General features: G+C 37.6%; 1 protein-coding gene across 1 annotated transcript in view; it reads left to right on the forward strand.

Moving 5' to 3' along the window:
• LOC103023975 (protein tyrosine phosphatase non-receptor type 14) overlaps nt 1–24,247 on the forward strand; it is a 94,985-nt gene extending 70,738 nt beyond the window's left edge. Inside the window, exons 13-20 of the mRNA XM_007237216.4 lie at nt 697–2,057; nt 3,525–3,782; nt 6,713–6,856; nt 12,608–12,826; nt 14,371–14,499; nt 16,903–17,137; nt 17,274–17,437; nt 19,576–24,247. Coding sequence (XP_007237278.2) covers nt 697–2,057; nt 3,525–3,782; nt 6,713–6,856; nt 12,608–12,826; nt 14,371–14,499; nt 16,903–17,137; nt 17,274–17,437; nt 19,576–19,704 — 2,639 coding nt within the window. The 3' untranslated portion in view covers nt 19,705–24,247. The remainder of the gene's footprint in view (nt 1–696; nt 2,058–3,524; nt 3,783–6,712; nt 6,857–12,607; nt 12,827–14,370; nt 14,500–16,902; nt 17,138–17,273; nt 17,438–19,575) is intronic.
• Nucleotides 24,248–26,731: the final 2,484 nt, after the last annotated feature.

Below are 26,731 nucleotides of genomic sequence, written 5' to 3' on the forward strand. Positions count from 1 at the left end.
TACAATGTATACAATATATAAAAGTAAGCAGCCAAGTAAGCAATCACAAACATACAATTAACAAAAGAAAACATATTATAAATGATGTCATTCAGCCATTTAGCCTTTCACATTCCTCATATTACTGCTGAAGTGATGCAGATGATTGTTTCTGCAGATAGTCTGTAGCATATACAACATATTGTGACTTGCCAAGATGCATGAAAACTGGTTAAAAACTTCAGCCTTTTCTCATTTTCTGCAAATAAATGCTCTAAATGACAATATTTTTGTTTGAAATTTGGGAGAAATGTTGTCTGTAGTTAAAATTAATAAAACAACAATGTTCATTTAACTCAAACATATACTTATAAATAGTAAAGTCAGAGAAACTGATTCAGAAACTGAAGTGGTCTCTTATTTTTTTCCAGAGCTGTATGTTGAGCAGCTAGAGAGCAATGAGGGTGACTTCTTGTCTTTCTGCCTACACAAAAAAAACACAACAGCAGCTTCATATTATTCATATTATATTATTCATATTATATATGCTTTATATTATATACACAATCAGACTGTGTTTGTTTACATCCTTATTAAAAAAATGCAACCTTTATCTGAATGCATTGCATTTTGTGGCTAATGTAACAAATGTTTAAGAAATTCAATTTGCAATGCTGTTTTTTTTAATATAGCATTTCTTTCTGTCTTCACAAACAGACAGCATCTTCCACGATGACCCGTACTATAAGTCTGAGACGAGCCTGGTGGAGATCGGATATCGGAACGGCCTGATGCCCAACGGCAGTATGTGCAGCAGCCCGAGTGTGGGCTCTCTGAACCGCTCTCAAACGTTCGTCCACTCCTCGCCTATGTCGTCCAATTTGAGCATTCCTGGCAGCGAGCTGATGCGTCCTGACTACATCCCCAGCCACCGGCACTCCACCATCATCGCCCCGTCCTACCGACCCACTCCGGAATACGATGCCGTGATGCGACAAAAGCGGCGCCTCCTTCCAGCCACACCTTCCTCAGACTGTCACAGCCAATCGCTGCGCAGCCTCAACATAAGCAATGCCTATGCTTACCGGCAACCTGAGGCGCTGGTCTACAGCCAGCCGGAAATGAGGGAACGAGGGATGTACCCTGGGCCCTATGGGGGAGGAGGAGGGGGCCCCCAACCTGGGTACGGCCCACCTACTGGACCTTCTCCCTCCCACCCAGGACCAGGGGTCATCCGGCCTGCCTCCGGTCAGCCGGCTCCAGCTGGAAACGGCATCTCGCACACAGTTAGCACACCTGAACTTGCCAACACCAAGCAGCAGGCGGTCAATGGTAGAACCAATGACCAGTCTTATGCTGCCCATATGCTGAGGAACCACCTGTCTAGACCTCCCCCACCTTATCCAGCCTCCTTTCGGCCAGCCACAAGCACCCCGGACCTTGCCAGCAGCCACCGCCAGCGCTGCATAGGGGGCTCCAGCCCAGAACTAGTCACGCGCAAGGTCCAGCTGTCCGTCAAGACCTTCCAGCCTGACAGTTCAGCCGTGGTGGACCTGCAGTCACTGCAGGAGGTCAGCGAGCCGCTGACCACAGCCAAGCGCCGGGCCGCGTTAGCCAAGCGCCACAGCATGGAAGTGGTTGGAGGCATGCGGGCGATGGAGGCGTTAGTCATGAAGGGAGCTACGGTAGTCCTGCATCGAAGAAACACGTTAAGAGAGCAAGCCCCGCCTCCAGCAACGCCTCCACAGCCTCAGGCCCCACCTCCTCCTCCACAGCCGCCCCAGCTGTCCGAAGTCCCTGTGCAAAAATCTGAGCACCAGGCTCAACCAGCAGCAGCAGCAGCAGCATACCAGCACCAGAAAACATTGTCCAATGTCACCATGCTGATCCACAGCAGTGAGAGCGAGGAGGACGAGGAGGAAGAGGCCCCAGAGCTGGACGTACAGATTCCAGGCCTCAACGAGGACATCAGCGCTCAGCTACAAGCAGCCCTGGCCAACATCCCGAGCAAACCGCCACCCGAGTACCCAGGTCCACGCTCCAGCAGCACCAACATCGCACTCAGACACCACAACCAGGTGCTCACTTTATTACACCTTATTAGCGTATTAATATTTTATGACACATTTAATATAAAGTATTTATTTTTGTATTTATTTTCTTAGTTGTGTAAACACTAATACTTGTCAGCACTCAGCAAATGAAGCTCTATATAGTACAAAAAAATGAATACTTTGAGTAAAATAGAACCAGATTATATACAATATGGGGACTGCTCCTAATAGGTTGCATTTGGTACTTCTAGTGTTAAAAAGTAATCAATGTTCTGTAACTTTAGGAAACAAGTTTAGATATCAAGGTGATTGTTCTATAACTTTAGAACTTTCTTCATATTAAAATAACTCTCTTGTAAAACGAATTTCTTATTAATTTAGTATTTTATTTTACATATTTTTTTCATTTTAATTATCATAACCTTTTTTGTACTGCATTAAGTACAACTCTTGGGGGTTCTTTATTTTGAAACTGTGTGTGAAGCACCGTAAGCTTTTTTGACGGTTCCTCAAAGCACCTTTAGGGGTGGAACTTAACAGTGAATAGTAGTGGTTGTCAACCCTAGTCCAGGATATAATCATATTATATACGATAACGGTAGTGTATACAACTATTACCCAACCATATACAATATAAATTTTCCAACAAAGAGAAGAAGCCTTATAGTTCTTGGAAAAAAACACAGAATAAGGATTCTGGAATATGATCCAGTGCAAATAAATTATTTTATGGATTGCTGCAGTTGGGAGGTATAAGTAAATCAAAGGCGCAGCACTTCTAGTATGACATCTAATGGGTCAAATGACGTTAAAAAGGTATCAAGCACTGATTGTTTGATTTATATAGTACCTATAGTATATGTTATAAAACCTTTTTGTATTGTACCTTTGTAAAATGAACATTTGATGGTTCTTCAGTTTGAACTCTATGCAGAACCCCTTATGGGTTTTATAAAAGAATGTTCCTTAAAGCACCTTAATTAAGATTTCCTGAAGGTTCTTCAATGCACCTTTAAGGGGGGTCTTACACAGGATTCAACCCCTGAAGTTCCACAAGGAACTTAATATTTAATAGTAGTGGTTATTTCTAAACATTCTTACATCTTTAGCTCAGCCAAGGCTTGTAAATTACTGACTGGCTGGATCAGGTGTGTTGGCAACATTGTGATGGGGTCCTCCACGACCAGGTTTTGTAATTTGTGATGTACACATTTTCCCACCTTCTTATATTAATTATTTTTAAGTTGTTTTTTTATGCTTTTGAAAACATTAATCATCTTTAATAATTTGACCCCTGTTAAAATGTTCGGATTATGTGTAAACATTACTGAATAAACCTAAATAAAATGCATGGGTAATTTCATTACTATGTCAGTATTACGTCATGTAGTTATCATGTCAGTAAATAAAAGACCATTAATTGAAACTGTAGCATTTTTTTTGGTGTGTGCAGTAAATCATAGTTACACTAATGGTTATCTGTTGATGCAGGACCGCAGCCGTGGTTCTCCAGAAGCAGCCCAGGGGCAGACTGAAGCTGAAGCACAGGCAGGAGGGCTCCGGGCTGGTCAGAATGCGGCTGGAGGTGCTCAGGTCGGCGTTAGCGGAGCCACTCTTGGACCCTCTATCTCTGAGCCCGACTTGACCAGCGTGAAGGAGAGAGTGCGGAAAGAGCCGGTGAAGGAGAGGCCAGTGTCAGAAATGTTCTCTATCGAGGACAGCATTGTGGAGAGAGAGATCAGACAAAGGGTGAGGGATATTTTTTGTGTGTGTGTGTGTGTGTGTTTGTGAGAAAGAGAGATAGATTCAAATATGTATAAATTATCTTTTAAGAATTACATTTACTTACATTAATTCATTCCAGAGACATTAATTTCCAATTAAAGGAAAATTTAGAGAAAAAAATAACAACTCATATACTGATATTGGTGGGAGTATAAGTGAATAATACCATGTTCTCTTTTTGTTTAAAGACTGCTAGTCCAACAAAACTTTGCTTTTTGTTAACACTAGTTTAAAAAAAGAAAACTGTCAGATCATCTTAATTTAAATAAAATCTGCTGTTTATACCAGAAAGACATTCTGATTTACATAAAGCTAAATATTGAATCTGTTATTAATGTGTGTGAAATATCTACAGCAGTCCAATAAAAAAAATATAAATAGAGAAAGTTGTCTGCCCCGTCCACCTGTGCACCCCTCCACAGACACTAAGCGCTGTCGGGTTGCCAAGATGAGAATACTGAACCTACGGGAATGAGTGCAAGATGAGTTCAATAACTTCAAACAAGGAAACAACATTATAAACCAGCTAACAGAAGCTAGTAAGATAACCCAGTGGTTGTGGTAAATTACCTAACTAAATTAGCTTAGGTTACCTGTTCAGGAGAAAAGTAGCTCAGAGTCAGTCTTGTAGTCTTTCTGAGCTCGAATTCTTCTTCATCTGTTAAAATTGCTGCTAATATTTACTCTTTTTTATTCTGTCTTTGGTCATTGAGCGTTTTGGATGAATGGCAGTTTTTAGGACGTGTAGCATCAAAGATTTACGTGCTATTTTTTATGGCAGCTGCACCGCTGTTGTGTTTTTAAACCTGATGTGTGCATCTGAGAGCCTGTGTGTCTCTGTAAGGTTAGAGTTATTGCAGGGCTGTATACACACACACACAGGTCGTAATTTTTATTAATGTTGAGTTTAGCAGTGTAAGGTAACAGCAGGTCTCCAGTGGGACTCTAATCTGGATGAAATGCAGGGATTATGTGTAGAAGGCGTGAGTCTCACACAGTCTTACACTGCAGCATAAATGTGACACTGTGAGAAGAGAAAACCTGATAACTTAACACTGTGCATGTGTGTGTGTGTTTGTGTTTGCTTGTTGGACTACTGCTCAAAAGTTTGGAATAACTTGTTATTTTTATAACTATTGTTTCTATATAAATTTTTGTATATAAATGCTATTCAGATATTTCAAATATATGTTTGTAATATATAATATACATATTTTAAATTACAAAATATTATACATTGAAATGAAATTTATTCTGGATATTAATTATGAATAATAAATAATAATATTATTATTTTTCTGAATATTATTTTTTAATAGAACAGCATCTGAGCATTAATTTATAACATTTTATTATATGATTATGGATATTGTTTACATTAGGGATGCACCAATGTGGGAATTTCAGATATTACATATGTAAATATCTGCTGATGATAATGCCAATACACACATTTATAACTTACAGACACCCGGTATAACTTTATAACTTAAATTAGCACAGCCAAGGTTGGCCAATTGTAGTAGTGCGGCCAGCGTCGCTTGGTCCTTTTTCAGCGTACAAAAAGTTTCGGTTTGAAATTATTATTTAATATCTATTATTAGATACTGATATAATACTGATGTCATTGCGATTCCCTGTTTTTATTAAACTTTCATGAATATGAATTTGTTGTACATTCATTCTGGATATGATTTTTATTCAAACCTTGTTTTTAATATTTAGTTTATTATAGTGTCATTTTGGACATTCTGTGTTAATTATATCTGTTTATTTTATTAAAACAATTATTATATAACCTTATTATGCATGTTATTTTTGTAGAATTTTGTTTTGCAGATTCATTTTCAGAGGGCTTTATTCCAGATACAGATTTCCCCCAAATTTCCCCCAAAGTTCCCTTTTCCGTACCATATTCTGGATATTCACATATTTAATTTGTTCTTGTTATCAGATTTTTTTACTATTATACAAGATTTATTAGAATTTATTCAATATAGTTTGTTAAGCACCCTACAGACATTTTACCACACATATTTTTACACAGTGAGTTTGCAGCCAAGTCTGTTTCATTCTGAAGACAGGGATTCTAAGGATTCTGGCGTGTGTGTGTCTGTACTTTATGTAGCACACTGCTTTGAAACTGTGTTTCATGTTTAGACCTGTCTATATTTTTGACACTCCCATCATCAGTGCTTCTGTCATTTTATTGTGTCTATACCACACCTATTCACTGCATCATCATCACTGCTCAGTGCTGTGTGTGGGTGTTCATGTATGCCTGTGTGCATGCATGTGAATATGTGTGTATGTGTGTGCAGTAGTGTGCATGTGTGTGAATATGTGTGAGGCTGTGTGTGTGTGTGAGGCTATGTGTGTGTGTGTGTGTGTGTGTGCGTGCATGCACTGGTCAGTGCCTTGCGTCGTTATTTTGGCAAGTAAAGGACAGGAGCTTAAAATTAGCTGAGATTAAGAACTATAATCCTACAGACAGCCTCACAGAAATGAGGTCAGAGTATAGAGAGAGAGGGAAGGAGCGAGAGAATGAGAGAGAGAGAGAGAGAGAGAGAGAAGGAGAGAAAGAAAAGTGCCTCACCTCATTTTGCAGCCTAACTCTGAAGCACGTGCTATTCTTATGCCTTTGAGAGAGTGAGCAAGGGAGAAAAAGAGACAGAGCAGGGGAGAAAGATTAACAGAGAGAGAGAGAAGCAGAGATCTAGATAGAAAGAGAAGCAGAAAGAAAGAGTGGGTGCTTGTGCATGAGAGAGAGAGAGAGAGAGAGAGAGAGAGGGAGGGGAGAAGTGTTTGTATTATTGTGTTAGTAAGCTGTTAGTGATTGGTGCGTTTTGTTGTGGTGTGTGATAATGACGGCTGGTTTCTCCTCTTTGATGAAGACACTGGAAAGGCAGAAGCTTTCGGCCGACTCGATGAAGAGGCCTCTGATGATGGCAGCTCTGAACGGACTGTACGTAGCCCGCATGCCTGTCCCGGAAAACCCACACGAGGACGCCTCCAGCAAGGCCATCACAGATGAACGAGTAAGACACTACACACTTAATACACTCACACATAAATATATTCAAATTAAAAGTAGGATAAACTTTGCCAAAACCACTACATTAACAGTAGCTGCCGGTCTGAATCATTGCGAGTAAAAAGATAATTGGCTCACAGGAGTCAATTAGCATTAGGCTACTGAGATGCGGCTTGCGATTAGCTTTCATTCATGAAGTTTTCAGTTAGCTAGGAGCTACTATTTACTATTATTACTATTATTATTTTTTATTATATGTAATAATGGTATAACTTTCTATAAAGGTCATGTCTATTAGACTCTATAAACATACTAATAACACATTGTAATGCATTTATAAAGCCTTAAAACAATTATAAATATAAAAAAAAAATAGCTAACACATATAGCCATGTTTATTAGGCATTATGAATTGTGATTTTAATGCATCGTTAGCTGTGTTTGTTATATGTTACACATCTGGGTTAAAATATCATATATCTATCACTATTAATATACTCCAGTGATGAACATCTGGCACTTTACTTAGAATATACAAAAACACAACATAATAAACTATAAATGAATATAAGCTATTATATTATTTTAACATTAGTATAATGAATGACTGGTCAAATGTAAATAAAGCATGCTTTGTTAAAGTAGCTTTGTTGAGGTTCTTAGTATTGACATATAACATCTTATAAACACAGCTGGTGATGCATTATGATCACAATTCGGAAAGCATATTCAACATGGCTATAATATGTTATACATTTTTAGAAATATGTATAACCTTGTTTATAATGCCCCATTAATGCATTTCATGTGTTATGTGTATGTTTTAGAATCAAAAAGACTTTGAATTTCCTACATACATGTGTTGAAGAATGATGTACACATTAATAAAGCATAAAATTGTTTACTAGTTTAATGTGCTATTTGGAGCATTCTACAATGCTACATTGTCATTTTAATAAAATTCATGATTAGTATAATTGTTGTGCTCTACAGTATTCTTCTAGTATACATTATACAGGTATATCATTTAGCCATTATAAAGACTTAAAAAGCTAGGGCTTTCAGTAGTCCAGCGTACTAAGTTGGTTCAGGATTTCTGCTTCAAATCACAGATCGTGCTGCTCACCATCAGCAGCCAGAGTCTGAGAGAGCACAACTAGCCAGGGGTGGGAGGACTGATGGCATTTTCTCCGCACACGCAGGCCAGCACATGCAACTGTTGGCTTATATCAGAGTAGTTGCTAGAACACTATCATACTATGTTAATGATAGGCAGAGTTCAAATAAACAGAACGGACTAATCGTCCTTTTTATTGTGTAGATAATAGGGTTAAAATAAGTTAAAAAGCTTCTTAAAAATCTTTAATATAGAAAAACATTACAGCACATTCTACAATGTTACAGCATATAATATTTTGTAAGTTATGAGGTGGGGCCTCCATGGATTGCATCAATGTGCCTCAGGGATGTTCAAAGCATGGTTCATTTCTTGGTAGAAACTGACCACTACATTCCAGGAAAACCCCACAAGACCTGCCTGTGTTTTGAGAAGTTCTGACTCTGTTATCTTGTCATAATAAATTGTCAAGAATTACACTTAACCATTTTACTGCTTTCAAAAAACACCAACGTATTAATGGTATGGCTTATTCGTGTTTTAAGAGATTTAAGAGATATCCACCCAAACTGTCATTATTCTGTAGAATAAGCCTAATGTTTAAGCATAATTTGAATTTACAACAGTGAGATACACTCTGCAGGGGGAGCCCAGTAGCCACAAAATGCACAAAAAAATCTTGTAAAATGCTGCTTTCATTGCTGCTTAAGTCATTAAACTACAGAACAGTGGAAGACACTGACAAAATCAGTTTGTGATTCATGATATAAAACTAGATTTCCTCTCCCTGACTTAAGCAGTGCTGGTTCTTCCTATATGGCAAACTACACAAATTGAGTAAAACTCCCTATCTACTGAGGTTGCTCCTCATGGCAGTAATGATAATTATGTATTAAATAGATTTGTTCTACATTTCTACAGAGAGGAAGATAACCCCATTAGGCCTACTTTTTTTGTTTGTGAGGAGTTAAGATTTGTAAATTATTTATATCCTTAGCCTCACAGTGTAGCTGCTGGTTGCCGTAATAAATCAGCAGTAAAGTTATTTTACACAGACAGAGAGCTACAGCTGGGATTTTGAAAAAAAAAGTTTTTTTATTTTTAATTAACATAACAAAATACCTGAGAGCAGAACCTAGCTAGATACAAAGCTAATATAAGCAGCTAGCAGTAACTTCTAGCTTTTTGTGCGCTTATAAAATCCTAAATTAAATTTTCCCAAAAATAGTCAGTGTGCCTTTTAATCCAGTGCACCCTATGTGTGAATTTTACCAGTCAGGTTGTAAGGAGCTGTAAAGCAACTCTGCTGAAGTACAGAGTTATACAGGATTTTCAGTTTAGTTCTCCAGCACCGAGACAGGAGCAGTATTAACATTAGCCGCAAACTACAGCACTAGCTCTATAGAATTTCAGAGATGAGTATATCGGACTGTAATCTGTGTGTTTACTGTGTTAACACAAGCTACAAAGGACAAAACGCTAGCTGATCCCCAGTGTAGCTCTGTCCGGAGGCTAGCGCTGCTGCTAACCGGGGCTAGTGCTGTATATGATTGAAAATAGACCAGAAAATAGACATTCACTGATAACGAGCCTTATAATACGGTGCACCTTATAATACGTAAAATACAGTTACTAAAATAAGATTTCAGAAATTGTGCTTTCTAGAACTTTACATTAACATTAGCTCTTTGGCTTACATTAGCAATAGTATAGGTGTTAGTTAGTTAGTTAGTTAGTTAGTTACCGGTAGTTAACGAATTGGCCACTAATTTCAGCCATTTCAGTCAAAATATTGGAAATCTAAGCTTACTGTAAATAAAGGGAAGCACTTTACTCACTCAAATAAATGGCTTTCAGGAGAATTGCGTATATTAACATTCAGCACTTGACTTAAATTTTTTTTTTTTTTTTTTTTTTTACTTTGGCGCCCCCCAGCTGGAAAACATGAGGAATTACAAGGGTACCCAAATTTCTGCCATCTTACATTTTGCTTAAAATACCCTATATTAACTGGAAAGTATATTTACTTAAGCTTTATTTTAATAATAAGAAGCTTTAACCTGATATTTAGGCTGATAATGTGTGTAATAATGTGTATTTTCGAATCGCTGGGCTCCCAGTGGTGTTTAATGACATCACATTTTTCCTGTGTGTGCATCTAAACTCTGATTACGTCAAGAAAACATGGCGACAACCTTGTTCACTTTAAATTAAGCTCCCTAAAATGCGGTGCAAGCTTAACAGTTTTTTACGCACAGATTTACAACATTGTTAGCGATACTTAAAAAATGTTTTATTATGGTATTTTTTGTAAGAATAAAATGCAAGTGTTTGTCTGAAGTGGGAGGTGATGTGTTTTGAATTTCCTTAACACGATTGGCAGAGAGGGAAAGGAAACTCTGCAATAGGCTGAACTGGCTCGTAAAAGAGGGTGGCCAAAAATAGGGGTCGACTTTGTTAAGTTCTTTAGTTAGCAGGCTAGCTAGTTAGTTAACTATTAGTTGATTACTTATTTATTGCAACAGTTCAAGCTTTACATAACGTTTTGAGATTGTGGTAAATAGGCCTTTTACACTGTAGACTAAGCTTTGTGTTCTAAAATGCATTTAACCAAAGCAAAGAATCTCACTCTAGCAGCTTCTGTGTCATCGCTATTTATCACACGAGAGGCTACTTTTTTGTCCTTTTAAGGTGAACTGGAACTGGAAGTTTTAGAGGGTCCTTCATTGCTACTTAAGTCGTTCGTCTTATTTGAAAAATGTTATGTTATTTTCTCAGTTTTACAGTAAATATTTAAAAAGTAAAAATTAGTTAGAAACTTAGTGAAAGCACTGAAGGAGAAGTGAATGAAGTATTGAGTTAGCGGGCGAGCGAGATTATGTTTGAGTGTGTGTGGGATGCCTGCGTCTCTGGGCCATCGAGTGTTTGGTATGTACGGAATGTTTCTGCAGAGAAACGAGAAATCTCCTGTTGGCTGGGAAACCCTTAATCCATCAGAAAACCCTAAAATCACCCAGAAAACACCTCAAATCCCTCAGAAAACCCTGTCTGTGGACATGCAGCATGTGAGGGTTTCAGAAAAAAAGTGTTCCGGGGTAGGAATAATAGTCTGTCTGCCTTTAAAGGTGTAAACAGTTTGAAATATTAACAAAGAAATTGAGTCAATCCTAAGTAATTAGAGGTCAGATAGAAGGGCTTTGGGCACTGAATGCGATACAAGCAGATCCATATAACTATGTTCATGTACAATTTCACTATATAAACATCATTGTCCCACTTGTCGTTCCTAAAAAAACAATAGCAAATACAGATTTTGGTCTGTGTGGCATATCTGTGTAACCATGTCACATATTAACAAACTTTGTGGACAAAATAAATGCGATAAACAATGTTATTGTCATTGTATGACCATGTCACTAATGTAATGTATGCAAAATACAGTAACATAATAATGCAGTTATTCATGACTTTTAAATAACAAATAGTATACATGATTTAGTATATTCAGACATTGGATTTGGAATAAGAAAATGTTTAAATATCCTAAATAAAACATAAAGTCAACACACTGGCTCTTCTTATTGAGGAAACACAAAGGATAATATAGTTTTGCAAAAATGTACTATTATTATTCGTTACTACTAATTTTTAGTTACTACTAGTTATTATTATTAGTAGTAGTATTGTTATTATGAATATAAGGTGGTCACAGGTGGTAAAAGGCCACTATAAAATGTGCAGTTGTACAATATTGTCAGAGTCTAGAAGGTTCAGAAAACCAGTCAGTGTCTAATGTGACAACCATTTGCATCTTGCAGTGCAACACATCTCCTTCACATTCAGTTGATCTGGTTTTTGATTGTATTTTATGAAATGTTGGTCCACTCCTGTTCAATGGCTGTTTGAAGTTGCTGGAAATTGGCAGGAACTGGAACCCACTATCGTATATGAAGATCCAGAGCAGTGGTCTTTTATTGTGGCCAACCCACATTACACAAGTTACACCTGTGTAATGATCACTGTGTCTAATCAGCATCTTGATATGCCACACCTGTGACTGGTAAATGGTTTATCTTAGCAAAGGAGAAGAGCTCACTAACACAGGTTTTAACCCAATTGTGAACAATGTTTTTTTTTCACATTTTCTCCAAGATTTTGCACAGCCAATTACCCAACCCACTCATTAAGACTCCCCCTATCACTAGTAATGCCCCAACACCAGGAGGGTGAAGACTAGCACATGCCTTCTCCGATACATGTGAAGTCAGTCACCGCTTCTTTTCGAGCTGCTGCTGATGATGAAGCATTGCCGAGTAACATCACAGTGCACTCGGTGGAAAGCGCAGTAACTCGGTTCTGATACATCAGCTCACAGGCGCTCTGTGCTGCGGACATCACCCTTTAGTAATTTGGGGAGAGAGCGCTGTCTAAGCGTCAGTCTAATCAGTGGATTATTTGCTGGAGCTTAAAATTTCGCAATTAGATGTACATGTTATAGCTAGTGGGTGTGAATTTGACAAAACTGAGCTAGAGTGAAACATAGAATTGTATAATAAAGCAGTGTGCGTTTTAGGAAGTAAGTCATGTTATTGATTTGTCATTTTGAAATAAAATAAAAGTCTCTCTCTCTTTTTCCAGTGTAAGCATCTGGAGATGAGGTTGGAGGAGGAGCGTCTCTTCACTGAGTATGAGCAGATCCTGAAGAAGCGAGCGGAGTGTAACCTCAGCACAGCCGTGGTGCCTGAGAACACTGAGCGCAACAGATTCCGAGACGTGGTTCCATACGAGGACAACCGTGTAGAGCTGGTTCCAAACAAAGAAAACAACACAGGCTACATTAACGCCTCCCACATCAAGGTGGGTTCTAGATTATCTTCCATAGACGTACTATAGCCTTTCCTTACTCCATAGGCTGAGACAGATTATATAATAATATTAGCCAAACTGTGGTATCCTCCTTGAAACAGGCAGTAAAATCACAACCACAAACCGAAACTACAAAATGAAATATATTTTTATTGAGATTTTTAGCAATAGATCAACACAAAGTAGCACATAATTATGAAGTGGAACGAAAATTAAACATGGTTTTCAAGTTTAATAAAATAAAAATCTAAAAAGTATGACGTGCGAAAGTATACAGCCTCCCCTTTACTCTGAAACCTCTAAATAAAATCCAGTACAATCAATTGCCTTCAGAAGTCACTTAATTAGATTTAATTATTTAATTAGAGTCTAGCTGTGTGTAATTTAGCCTCAGTATAAATACTGAGTTTACCTGTTCTGTTAAGCCCTCAGTGGTTTGTTAGAAAACACTAGTGGACAAATGACATCATAAAGACCAATAAACTTACCAGACAGGTCAGAGATAAAGTTTAAGTTATAGGTTAGGTTATAAAAACATATCCCAAGCTTTAAACATCCCAAAAAAGTATCCTAGGAGAGCACTGGTTAGAGAAGCAGCCAAGAGGCCCATGGTCACTCTGGAGGAGCTGCAGAAATCCACAGCTCTAGTTGGAGAATCTGTGTACAGGACAACTCTAAATCGTGCACTCCACTGTTGAAAAAGAGAAGTGTCATTGGGACACACAAAACACGTGGAAAAAGGTGATGTGGTTGAACTTTTTGGAATAAATACAAAGTGCTATGTGTGACCTTTCAGCAAGACAATGACCCTAAACATACAGCCAGAGCTGCAGTGGAATGGTTTAGATCAGATAATGTTTATGTGTTAGAACGGCCCAGTCAAAGTTCTGACCTAAATCCCATTGAGCTTCTGTTTCAAGACATAAAAATTGCTGTTTACAGATGCTCTCTATCCAACCTGAAGAATTGATATAGTGTCACAGATTTTGCATGTCACACTTTTCAGATTTTTAGTTGATTGAAATTTTGAAAACCATGCATCATTATTAACCACAAAATGGAACAAAATTCACCGCACTAAAAGTTAAATTTCATGTACATTAGATCTGTAGTTTACTTTCGTGTACCTGTTGAAAACATACAAAAAAAAACAGATTTAACATCTAACCCCACGGCACGGAGGCCGTACTTTAGCCTGGCCTGCTCTGTTAGTTGTGTATGTGCTTCAGGGCAACACATGTTGTTATTCAAATATATTTGTTTGTATTAAAAACAATTAAATTGTCTTACTGTCTTCATAGTAAATATGGAGAAAAATCAGTCCTATTCTATGCTATGGGTTTTTACTTAAATGCCTATTTTACATTATACACCAGATTATGTGTGTTCTACTCTCCACTACAAAACCTAAAGTTTAAAATCAACCTCTACCAGACAATGTAATAAAGATTTGGTAAGGTGATGCTGCCCTCTAGTGGACGACAAGTAAAGCATCATCCTCATGTGAGTATTTCTGTATTTCTGTGTGTGTGCAGATGATGATCAGAGGGGAGGAGTGGCACTACATTGCCACACAAGGGCCTCTTCCCAACACTTCCCATGATTTCTGGCAGATGGTTTGGGAGCAGGGGGTCAATGTCATTGCCATGGTTACAGCAGAAGAGGTATGATCTTTCAGAGAGTGTGTGTGTGTGTGTGTGTGTGTGTGGAAGTACCACTTACGCGGACACACCCTACTCCTATGCCTATAAAAAGCATTTACTTAATCATTGTTAGATAACATCACTGTTTTCTCAAAAATGGCAAATTTACATGGAAAGAAAAGCCTTCTTAACTTTTTTAAATGGAAGTGAATGTTTTTATTTAATGTTTGAGAATTTCTATTGGTCCAGTAATTGTGAGATTTTGACAGTGTAAAGAACAGCTGCTATATTATACACTTCTTGTCTGCAACAGCAAAAGTATAGATCATATAGACTTTTTTATATAGAGTTTTTGTAGCATGTTTAAATATATATTTAAAAAGGTTTGAACCAGAACCACACATATGCATATTTTTCTCACAGTTTGACATAAAATCGAAATACACCTGTTCTGTTTTAGGTTCATTAGTATTACCAAAATTATTATTTTTTGCTAAATGCCAGAATATTGAGAGACAGAGAATTTCTAATGCTGCCTTGAAGTGCTCTTTAGAAATTCCTACTTACAAGGTTGGAGGTCTTAATTAAGACTTGACGTGTTCAAGTGTTTTTTGGTCCTTTTATTTATACTTTTGGTCTTTTATCATAAAAACAGGAGGTTTATTTTGCCCTACTTCAAGAGAATTAAGAGAACAAGACACGCATTAGTTGAGTGATGTTTTTATCCCATTACAATCGTGAATCATACTAAATTGTAGTGTATTGTTAGTGATTTTATTAGTTAGCTTTTAACATCCTGCAAGTGTTTTAGCACTAAGCAGGTTACAATACGAACTGTCTGCGTCAATTTATTCAATTTATTTATCATTTTAAATAAATGTAATTAATGTATTGACCTCTTGTTACTGACACACTTGTTTCAAATTTGGAGCTTATCTAAAAGACCCAGTTTCCCACTGTTAAATACGAGTTTGTGATAGCGTTTATGTTTATCTCATAAATACTCCTATATTTCCCACACGCTTTGAAGGCAGCTGCAAAGTCAAACGTTTACAGACACTTCATTAGTATTTGGTACCATTGCCCTTAAACTGTGTGACTTTGGTCAAACATTTTCAAGACATAAAAATTGCTGTTTACAGATGCTCTCTATCCAACCTGAAGAATTGATATAGTGTCACAGATTTTGCATGTCACACTTTTCAGATTTTTAGTTGATTGAAATTTTGAAAACCATGCATCATTATTAACCACAAAATGGAACAAAATTCACCGCACTAAAAGTTAAATTTCATGTACATTAGATCTGTAGTTTACTTTCGTGTACCTGTTGAAAACATACAAAAAAAAACAGATTTAACATCTAACCCCACGACAAACATTTTGGATATCCTTCCACAAGATGCTCACAATAGTTGGCTGGAATTTGGGTCCCATTCCACCTGACAGAACCGATGTAACCGAGCCATGTTTGTAGTTCACCTTCTCGCACCTGCATTTTCAGCTTTGACCATACATTTTTAATAGGATTGAGATCAGGGCTTTGTGATGGCCACTCCAAAACATTGACATTGTTATGCTGAAGCCACTTTGTAACTAGTTTGGCAGTGTGCTTCAGGTCATTGTCCATTTGGAAGACCTATTTGCGCCTAAGCTTGGGGCTGTTGCTTCAGTATTGCCTCATAATGTTCTTTCCTTATGATGTCATCTATTTTGTGAAGTGCAGCAGTTACTCCTGCAGCAAAACAACCCCACAAAATGATGCTTGGTTGTTTAACCCTTCAGCATTTTTGTCAAGCTTCTGCCTGATATTATGCACGTAAATCTTGAAGATTTATATTCAAGCATTACATAAAAAAGGTTTCATGTTTGATAATAAACTTTAGTAGAAATTCTAATTGTAATTGTAATAAAAATAAATGTAAGTAAATCTGCAACTTTAAAAATATAATAAATAACAATCATAAAATTGGCACTTTCCTAAACTCATTCATTAAAAATCATGTTTGTCTAGATTTTACGTCTATTTTCAAACATGCAGAATTTGGGTTGATTCCTGTTACTGATCTGGAATTATTATGTGGAGTAGAGAGAAAAAAGGTTTTGTATCAACTACACCTGTAGCCTGTATACATTCCAAGGCATGTAAATGGCTTAAAGGCATAGTAATCTTAGTGTTTGTATATGTTTCACTTTACAGAAAGTAATACAAATACATAAAAAATAATTTTTCTCTCATTATTCTGGCATTTGTCAAATAAAAATAATTTTGGTAATGCTAATTGACAGTAAAGGTTTAAGGTGAGAAAAACAAGCATGTGTGTCTTTTTTTATATAATGTGTGAGTAAACTCCTGGTTTCAAGTTTCATGTATATTGTATCTGAGTATGAATGGGTTTCTTTCTGTGCTACCTGTGTTTGCAGGAGGGAGGTCGCTCTAAGAGTCACAGGTACTGGCCTAAACTAGGCTCCAAGCACAATTCTGCGACACATGGCAAATTTAAGGTGACCACCAAGTTCCGCACAGACTCAGGGTGCTACGCAACGACGGGGCTGAAGGTCAAGCACCTGCTGTCCGGTCAGGAGCGGACCGTGTGGCATCTGCAGTACACGGACTGGCCTGAGCACGGCTGCCCAGAATATGTGCAGGGCTTCCTCTGTGAGTTGGCTGATTATTTACTGTATTTCTTTATGTGATTGTTTGTTTGTTTTAATAGAATAGAAGCAGTTGGACCCTCACCTCAATCTCTAATGAATGATGTTCTGATCATTGTCCTCTACTCTCTTCTCCTCAGCTTACCTGGAGGAGATCCAGTCTGTGCGTCGGCACACAAACAGCATGCTCGACACCTCAAAGAGTCCCAACCCGCCGGTGGTGGTACACTGCAGTGCAGGCGTTGGCCGCACCGGTGTGGTCATTCTGACTGAACTCATGATCAGCTGCCTGGAGCACAATGAGGTAATACCATCCTCCACCACACTGTACACTCTCTTCAGTCTTCACTTTCCACTTACCTCCACTTATCATTCATCTTCCATTCAGAGAGAAACTACAGATCAACTAATAGCTTTAGATTTTCAGATTTACAGATCTATGGACTTTTTTGCATTTTTATATTCAGTACCAGTCAAAAGTTCAGACACATCTTCTCTTTCCAGTGTGTTTTTTTAAATATTTTTTTACATTGTAAATTAAATATTTAAAACTATATTAAAGCTATGCAGAAATACATGCAGAATTATTCTGTTAAAAAAAGCGTTAAACTGCCGTCAACTGCCGGTGCTTAGAGGGAGCAAAATTGGCTCTGCTCCCTCCGGGTGGGTAGATGGCGCTCTCTTCCCATCACACTTAAGGTGGCGCTGGGCGGCACGAGGCGTCTGTGAGCGGATGAATCGGAACCTGGCCGCTGTGCTTTCCTCCGAGCGCGCTAGCTGTTCAGGCAATGATTCATCCGCAGCAGCTCGAAAAAAGGGGTGATTGACTTCACACGTGTCGGAGGAGGCGTGTGCTCGTCCACATCCTCCGAAGGTCACGGGCGTCACCGGTAATGGGGACGCACAAAGGGGTGGGACAATTGGATATCCAAATTGGGAGAAAAATGGGGAAAAATCAGAAATAAAATTATAAAAAAATTAATAAAAAAAAAAGCGTTAAACAAACCAGAATGTTTTATACTTTAGGTTCTTCCAAGTACCACATTTAGCTTTCCTTTAGCTCAATTCTGCACACTTCTGGTATTTTAATCTCAGTGTCTTTATGAGGGAGAGTCACCTGAAATAGTTTTCTCAGTCTTTAAGTAGTTCCTGGAGGTGCTGAAGCACCAGCTTGTCCCAAATGACCTCAGATTACCCATTTTAGTTCATCAGGTTTAGGTCAGGGGATTGTGGAGGACAAACACTTGTTTTGTTTGCTACTAAATAACTCCATATGTGTCCCTTAATTGTTCTCATATCATTAATATTAATCCACAATGTAGAAAATAAATTAAATAAAGAAATACATAAAACCATTAAATGAGAAGGTGTGTCTAAACTTTTAACAGGTGCTGTACTAGTTAGAAGTTTTGCCTATTTTTAGCCCTTAATTTCACTTAAGACTACAATTAAAACTACTTTATAAAAAAAACAAAATGTGTGGCTGATATCAAAAGAAATGCAGACATCCCATCCAGTGATATCTCACCCAGTGAAATTTCACTATGAAATCACCACCTAAGATCCATGTTCTGTTGCGTACATGCAGACAATATGACATTATTACATTTATATATTTATATTAAGTACAAATATATCAACTGCTGATATTGTCCTGTTTTTTTGGTGAGGGGGGTATTTCTATTTTAACAGCGCAACACTTCCGCATTTCTCAGCAGAGAAAACTGACATGCATGTTCACGCTCTTATGGTGTGTGAGCAGGTCGTTTTAGGGCAACAGCAAAGTTGTTTTAGTTTGTATTCTGTTTATGGTTGATGTAAACGTTGGGTTTGTGTGCTGCTGCGTGTCCTTGTATGTAACAAGAGTGGGTGTACGGGTGTTGAGCGCCCACGGTGTACCTGCGTAACCAAGATAGCAATGAATGTCTAAAGGGTTGACTTGTCCCGGTTTCAGTCAGTCAGTGGTGCATCTGTGTTTTCCGCTGCCAAGATAACAATACACCAGAAATTTACCTGAACACACCTCACTTCCAGACCACCACGCCCAACAGTGTAGATATATTTTCCTAAATTTAGACGCTATGAACAGGCATGAGGTGTGAAAATAGACTGTTTGCAGGGTGTAAGATAGCATTGTGACACCTTGCAGTGTCTTAGAACCTCTGGGAGGGGTTGAATGCTTACTATTGTGGCCGTGTACTGTTGTTATTATATGAATCACTTCACTGTTTATAATGGTGGGCTACAAGATACTAAATGTTATATATAAAACTAGATTTCATACAAAATCTGAACAAACTTGGAAATTTAATTCAGCAGTTTCTACTGATTTTTTTTGTCTCATTTTGATCGTGGGCAATGGAACAAAATGTGATTATTCATTCATTCATTCATTCATTCATTTATTTTCTCTCTCTCTTTCTCTTTCTCTCTCTCTCTCAGAGGGTGGAGGTGCCTGTAATGTTGAGCCGGTTGAGGCAACAGAGAATGCTGATGGTCCAGACAGTCTCCCAGTACAAGTTTGTGTATCAAGTTCTGATCCAGTTCCTCAAGAGCTCCAGACTCATCTGAATTTGAATCTCTGTGTGTGTATACATGTGTATACATACTTGTGTGTGTGTGTGCACCATCCTGACCAAGCTGCTACTGGTGCCATCATCTAGCCTTTGATTGCCTTTGGCTTAAGGCCTGGCCAAACAGGCCAAACTGGCCTGGCCTGAGCATTTCGTATTTGACCTTGCAGCGTCTGAAAAAGGACCAGCATTCCCAACGTATTACGACCAACATGGAGAAGAATCCCTTAAAAAAATCCAACCACTATGATCAACTGTCTGTTACAGCCAGATGTCTGCATCACGCTGAGATACTTTTCTAGAACGGGGTCATCAGGTACGTCTATGGAATCCGTATCGTTCCACCTGAGATTTTCTAATGAACTGGGAGCTCATATAGAGGTCACCATTGAACCATTAGACTCTGAAGTGGCAAGTTTATAATGTATTTTCTATAAATTGAATGAGTCTAAATGACTATGTTTCTCAGTAAACAAAAATATATGTATTTCTTTAATCTTTTTTTTTTTTTTTTTTTTTTTTTTTAAAAGCTCATGAGGTCCCTAATTGCACCAACAAATGACAAATCATACTCTTTATATATTGGGAGAATACTGAAAAAAAAAAATACTAAGAGAAGGTGTGTGAATCCCAGCGCATTGATGGACCCTTTTGGACCTCTTATAAATAATATAAACAAGATAATCAAGAAGCAGAGAAATGTACTTGCTGTTGGAAACAGCAGAAGACAAAGGCCACTGTAAGAGTATTCTGAATCTGAGGTGAATTCTGTGTAATCCGTGATAAGCAGGGGAATCAGGCCAGTTTAGTATCCACTGAAATTGTCACCTGAGTTGTGTTATTGACACTAAAACAGAACCTTCAAGCTGTACATAGAATGAAAGCATTATGCTTTATGTACATGCTTATGAAAGCATTTTGATATGTAATGCTTTCAATTGTTGTAATTTTTTTTTTCACTTTAATTTATTATTATCCTTTTGTGTGTGTGTGTGTCTCTTTCTGTAGGTCTCTTATTTCACTCTGTGTCAAGTAAATAGTTGGTATACACAGAGGCCATAGTGCAGGATATATTACACTTTTCCATTCCCTTGTGCATTTCAGTTAAATCCACTGCAAGTATATCACATGTTTTTTCAGCTCTCTGCTTCATCTCTTTGGTCAGATTACCATGAATACAATTTGGACAAAAATGATGTGTGTGCCAGAGCCTACCCTGAGGCCCAACCTGAACTTGGGCCGGGTCAGGCCAAGATTTTCACTACGTTCCTAATGCCCTGTTTTTTCGGGCTCAAGAAAATGCTCTGTGATGTAGGCAATTTTATGTTATTTCTTATTTTATATTAAGTTATGGCGTAATAATTACAATATAGCAAAGTAACAAATCACAATGTAATCACACACATGCCAGATCCTCCTCTCGTTCACTTTGGTTTATGTTTAACGCTTAGCAAAACCTGCAGTTCCAAACGGATAAAATGAAAAGCTCAGCACGTCAGTCAGTCGTCACACCTCTATTGTGTATTTTTCTAACTAAACAGGAGTTCCACACGTGGCTGCCAGACAACACAATAAAAACTTTTAGAGGCAGAAATCAGTACACGCACGTTTGACACGCAAATGAGCATAAACACGTTTTCGTCAAGGGAAATTTATGTTTTCTTAAATAATATATACAGTACAGGCCAAACGTTTGGACACACCTTTTCATTCAGTGCGTTTTCTTTATTTTTATGACTATTTACATTGTAGATTCTCACTGAAGGCATCAAAACTATGAATGAACACATGTGGAGTTTTATGTACTTAACAAAAAATGACCTGGACTCTACACTCACCGGACCTGAACCCAATCCAGATGGTTTGGGGTGAGCTGGACCACAGAGTGAAGGCAAAGGAGCAACAAGTGCTAAACACCTCTGGGAACTCCTTCCTTCAAGACTGTTGGAAAACCATTTCAGGTGACCACCTCTTAAAGCTCATTGAGAGAATGATGCCAAGAGTGTGTAATTTGTAATTAAAATGATATAATGATATGTTATTTTCGCCACTATTTAATATAATTTAAGTATGAATCCTCAAAATGATTGTGATGTTAAATCTATATTTTATTCACATTTTTAATGTGAAATATACTTACTTATATTAAATAGTGGCGAAAATAACATACGACTAGCATACTTAGTATGAATTTAGTGCAAATTTATATCATTTTAATTACAAATTATTGTAATATTTGTTTTTGCTAAAAAATAATATTTGTTATTTTTATTATTTGTTTTACAAACAAATTATTGGTTCCAAAATAATGTAACTTAAGTATACTTATTTTTTACAAGGGCAGTAATCAGAGCAAAGGGAGGCTATTTTAAGAGAAGGTGTGTCCACACTTTTGGCCTGTACTGTATAATATAATATAAATAATTCGGAACAGATTTCGGTCATTCAAACAACTCGGACAAAGTACAAAGTTCAGTTTTAACACTCCACTTATTAAATTAATGTCAGGTTTAAATTCATTTCTGGGTCTTAATAACAGTTTATGGGCTCGGACAGAACATTTTATCTGGCAAATTGCTCGATGAATCTGGCCCCGGCCTTTGACGTTGCATGTGTCTAAAAATATATACGATTTAACCTTGATGTGTAATTGATATCAGTACTGCATCAGTACTAAAGGGTTAATACTGTATTTTTCACAATATAAAGTGCACTGTAGTATGAGGAGCATTTTATGCTACACTAGTAACTATTTGTAGGAACAGGGGTGTCGCCATGTTTTCCTTCGAAATTCAGCAGGTAAAGCTTAGCTAGGTAAACAAAACAGAAATTCTTAAAAAAACAACTACAATTTAGATGAATCAAACATGCTGGATGTTAATCTACACAGATTTCTCTCCTGAAAACTGTTTATTTGGGTGAGTACAGCACTTTTTTTTATTTACAGTAAGCTTAGATTTACAGATTTTCACTAAGGCTGGCCCATTAGCGGCTAACCGTTAGCGGCCTTAGTGGCCGAAAATACTCACATCTGAATGGCCAAAGAGCACTTACCACGATTAGCGGCTAATGCTAATACTGCTTGAGAACTAAACTTAAACTCCTGTATAAACGCTGTACTTCGGTAGAGCGGCTTTACTGCTCCTTAATACCTGACTGGTAAAATTCATACATAAGGCGCACCGGATTATGAGTACATATACTTGTGATTTTTGGGTAATTTAAAGGATTTTAAATGTGCCTTATAGTGCAAAAAATACAGTGCTCATTATTTCAATACTTTTATGTTCATAGTTTACAGTATATAGACCAAGGCCACTTATATTCCTAAACGGACATATCAATTGGAACACCAGCACTGAGAGTGAACGAGAAGCCGTACACAGACAGTGCTCCAGTACATTCCTTTTCCTTGTTGCTGTAAAAAAAAGCTGTGTTTTGGGAGGAAGATGGGGTCAAAAGAACTACTTTTAACCACATTCCAGAGCACTAGCTAGAAGTGCCCTTTTTAGTTAGCCAGTGTAAGAGTGCCCTACTTAGTAAAGCAGTGTTTTAGTGCCTTACGGACACCAACTGTCTTAAAACTGAAATTTAACAAAAACTGAACTGACCCATGAATTGACTCTTATTATAAGTCAAGGTGCAGCTGTTTCAGCTTAGAGTGAGTGAGCTTTCTGATATTTTCAGTGTATTTCTTTCAGTATTGTATGTTGTAAAAGTGGCCATATGCTACAACAACAGACAGAGACATTAAAATGAAAATTTCTGTTCATTTAAAGGTTCTCTTTTAAACCAGAATTGGTTCTTCGGTGGCATTACTCCGAATAATAATTTTTCTATCATTATATTTAAGAGTGTACTGAAGCTGGATTGACCCACTTGGTTCATCCACATAGATTTCACTCCACAGTGAATCTTACAAATCCGAAGATTAAACCTTCTTAAATCTCGCAGAACCAAAGAGTGGGTTCTCCTCTACTTCTGAATCGATGTTTTTCAGATCTCGTCCTTTGTGTGTACAGATTTTATAATTACTAAAAGAAAAAGCAAGCAGAGTGAGCTATGTCTGTGTAGTGTTACAGTGCATAATGAATGTGCTTAATTTGAGATGAATGTTTCTTATCGTTTGTTTTGACTTGGTACCTTCACATACCATAAATAAAAGAAAACTATGCATGTGTTTTATATTTACTTGTATATACATATACTCATGGAAAGTATAAGCCTCTGCTAGCCGTTGTTGTATTCGTGATATGTGTGTTTTTATGGCAGTGTTTCTGTGAGGACAGTATTTTATTTGATTTGATTTTGTTTTTTGCCAAGTGCTGCATTCCATTCATTATCTGCAGGTATCTGCCGTCTGCTTTTGCATTCCTTTTTGTTATTAAATGCCAAATTACATTTCCAAATTTCTACTTATTTGTGTACATACAATCTGTATATGCTTTGCAGGTGCGTTTTTCCACATCAACAACAAAAAAAAACAACTATGTACGAAGCTGTCACACTTCCTTTTATGCAATAAAGCGTTATTTTCTCAGTGTTGTGTCTAAATCTCCTCTTTATAATGTTCTGAAATCTTTAATGTTACTGGAAGTTCCCATAGCATTTAAGGTAAAGATAAATACATATAAATTAAAAGAGCAAAAGTCCTTAAATGTTGCAATTCAATTTTTAATTCATACTAGTCACTAAAAGGTCATTGATTTATCAGTCATTTGTTAATACCTGTATGTTCTTACACCCTGTATTCATTTAATTTAAGCTGTTTTTACTCTACAAAAATGAATCTATCAGCTTTGCAATGTTCACTGATCAATCCAAACCTTTAACACACAGCCACTCCCACACTGCTGATTCTTAGACATCCCAATTTTCAAACATTCATTTCAGGGAGGTGCCTCTGTACCTGAACAATGCTAAAATCACTATTACCAACTGTACAGCAGCCAAGACTTTCATTCTTTTTTTTTACATTTTCCAGACATGGATATACTTTAGAGTAGTCAGAGGTTAAATGAGTTTTAATGGGAACCATGATGCTCCTGAACGCATCCCGTCCAGGAGAAGGGAAAGAAACTGCCCGTCCACACTAAAAACTGATTGGCTGACTCACAGTCTCTTTGTAGAGAACAGGCCAATCAGAACCCTCTGTTTTGCATGCGCTTCATGAGTATTCACATGAGGGACGCAGCTTTGTCTCCCTCTCCCTCTCTTTCACACAGGCTATTGTGGAAAAAAAAAGTCTGTCGCCTGCGTGTGCGTTTGTGTCTCGTTCCAGATCCTGGGAGATTTTAGGAGGCTGCAAAAGACTTGAGACTGGGAAGGAGATTCAAGACGACCCTAAACATACAGCCAGAGCTACAGTGGAAAGGTTGAAATCAAATAATTTTATGTGAAAGAATGGCCCAGTCAAAGTCCTTACCTAAATACCACTGAGCTTCTGTGGAAAGACATGAAAATTGCTGTTCACAGAAGCTCTCCATCCAACCTGGCTGAACCTGAGCTGTTTAATAAAGAAGAATGAGCCAAAATCTCAGTCTCTGAATGCGCAAAGCTGATAGAGACAAACCCCAAAGCATGTGCAACTGTAATTGCAGCAAATGGTTATTCTACTAAGTATTCTACTAAGTCTAAGTATTGATGTAGGGGGCATTAATACTTTTGCACGTCACACTTTTTAGATTTTTATTTAATTAAAATTGTGAAAACCCTCTATAATTTTCGTTCCACTTCACAATTATGCAGTACTTTGTGTTCAACCATCACTTAAAATAGGGTGACCAAACGTCCATATTTCCCGGGACATGTCCGTATTTCACGTCCTGGTTTTTTTTTCAAAAAGTGAGGAAATGTCCTGGTTTTTAAATTACCTTCATTGGACCATTAAATTTACACTTTTTTTTTCCAGGTTCATATTTTTCACTTGGTATTTTTGCGCCCCCGACTTTTGACATTGATGTAATCCTATACAAAACAACACAACAGGAACATGAACTGTAATCCACGTCGCTGATACAGGTTCTAAGCTGCAGTACAACAAAGTACCACACAGGGTCACTGGCGTAAATGCGAAATAGTGAAAAAGTCACTCTAAACTGTAGTCCTCAAGCTGAAAGTACGTTGAGATGTTTTAACTGTGATCAGGTTGGCCACAAAGCAAATGTAATGTGGGGGGTGGAGTGCTGTTCAAACAGCAGCTCCAACCACGTGATTGGTAGATCCAGTCGCAGACCAGTAGACCTCAAAGCAGGTAAACTCAAAAAAAAAAAAAAGGAAGAAAGACAGAAAAGGGGCGGTGCTAGAAAACAGGTGGAAAAAACGAGGCTGCACGCAGAGCGTGGGAAAACGGGTGGAAAATAAAGCAGCACGCAGAGCGTGTGAAAATAGGTGGAAAACAAATACCCCTTATTACTGGGAAGAGTTTAACATGTCTTAGAACTGTGTAGTGATGGGTAAATGAGGCCTTATGAAGCTTTAAGGCTTTCCTTAGTATTGCACCTAAAATGATTCAAAGCATCTATTTTGTCATATTATATTTGTTATATTTTGTTATATATTTTGTTATATTCTATTTTTATTGTATTCTTTTATTTTGTTATCTTATTTTATCTTTATATCTATTTTAACAGCAGCTCTGGGTGTAAACTGGATCGTGAGATCACAATTTCGTTCCACCTCATGTACAACATGTGATGCGAATGACAATAAAATCTCCTTGAATCCTTCATCCTTGAATCAAGGCTTCAGTATAAGTAATAACAGTGATAACAGTGACATCTGGTGGTGATCTGAAGCCATAGCAGCAGCTCAAAGACCGGACCTTACTGTAACACTGAGACGGCTTCAAATCCCATATCAACAATAAAAGGTTTTAAAAATAAGTAAGTAAAAAGTAAAATAATTATAAGCACTCCCCCAGAAATATAATAAAAGGTGGTTCTATGAGTAACACAAACCAAAGATTTAGGAAAGATTTTTTAGTTCTAGTTCTCCAGCTTTAGAGAAAATACTACTACTACTAC

The sequence above is a fragment of the Astyanax mexicanus genome, chromosome 1 (assembly GCF_023375975.1).
Source record: "Astyanax mexicanus isolate ESR-SI-001 chromosome 1, AstMex3_surface, whole genome shotgun sequence".
NCBI classification, from domain to species: domain Eukaryota; kingdom Metazoa; phylum Chordata; class Actinopteri; order Characiformes; family Acestrorhamphidae; genus Astyanax; species Astyanax mexicanus.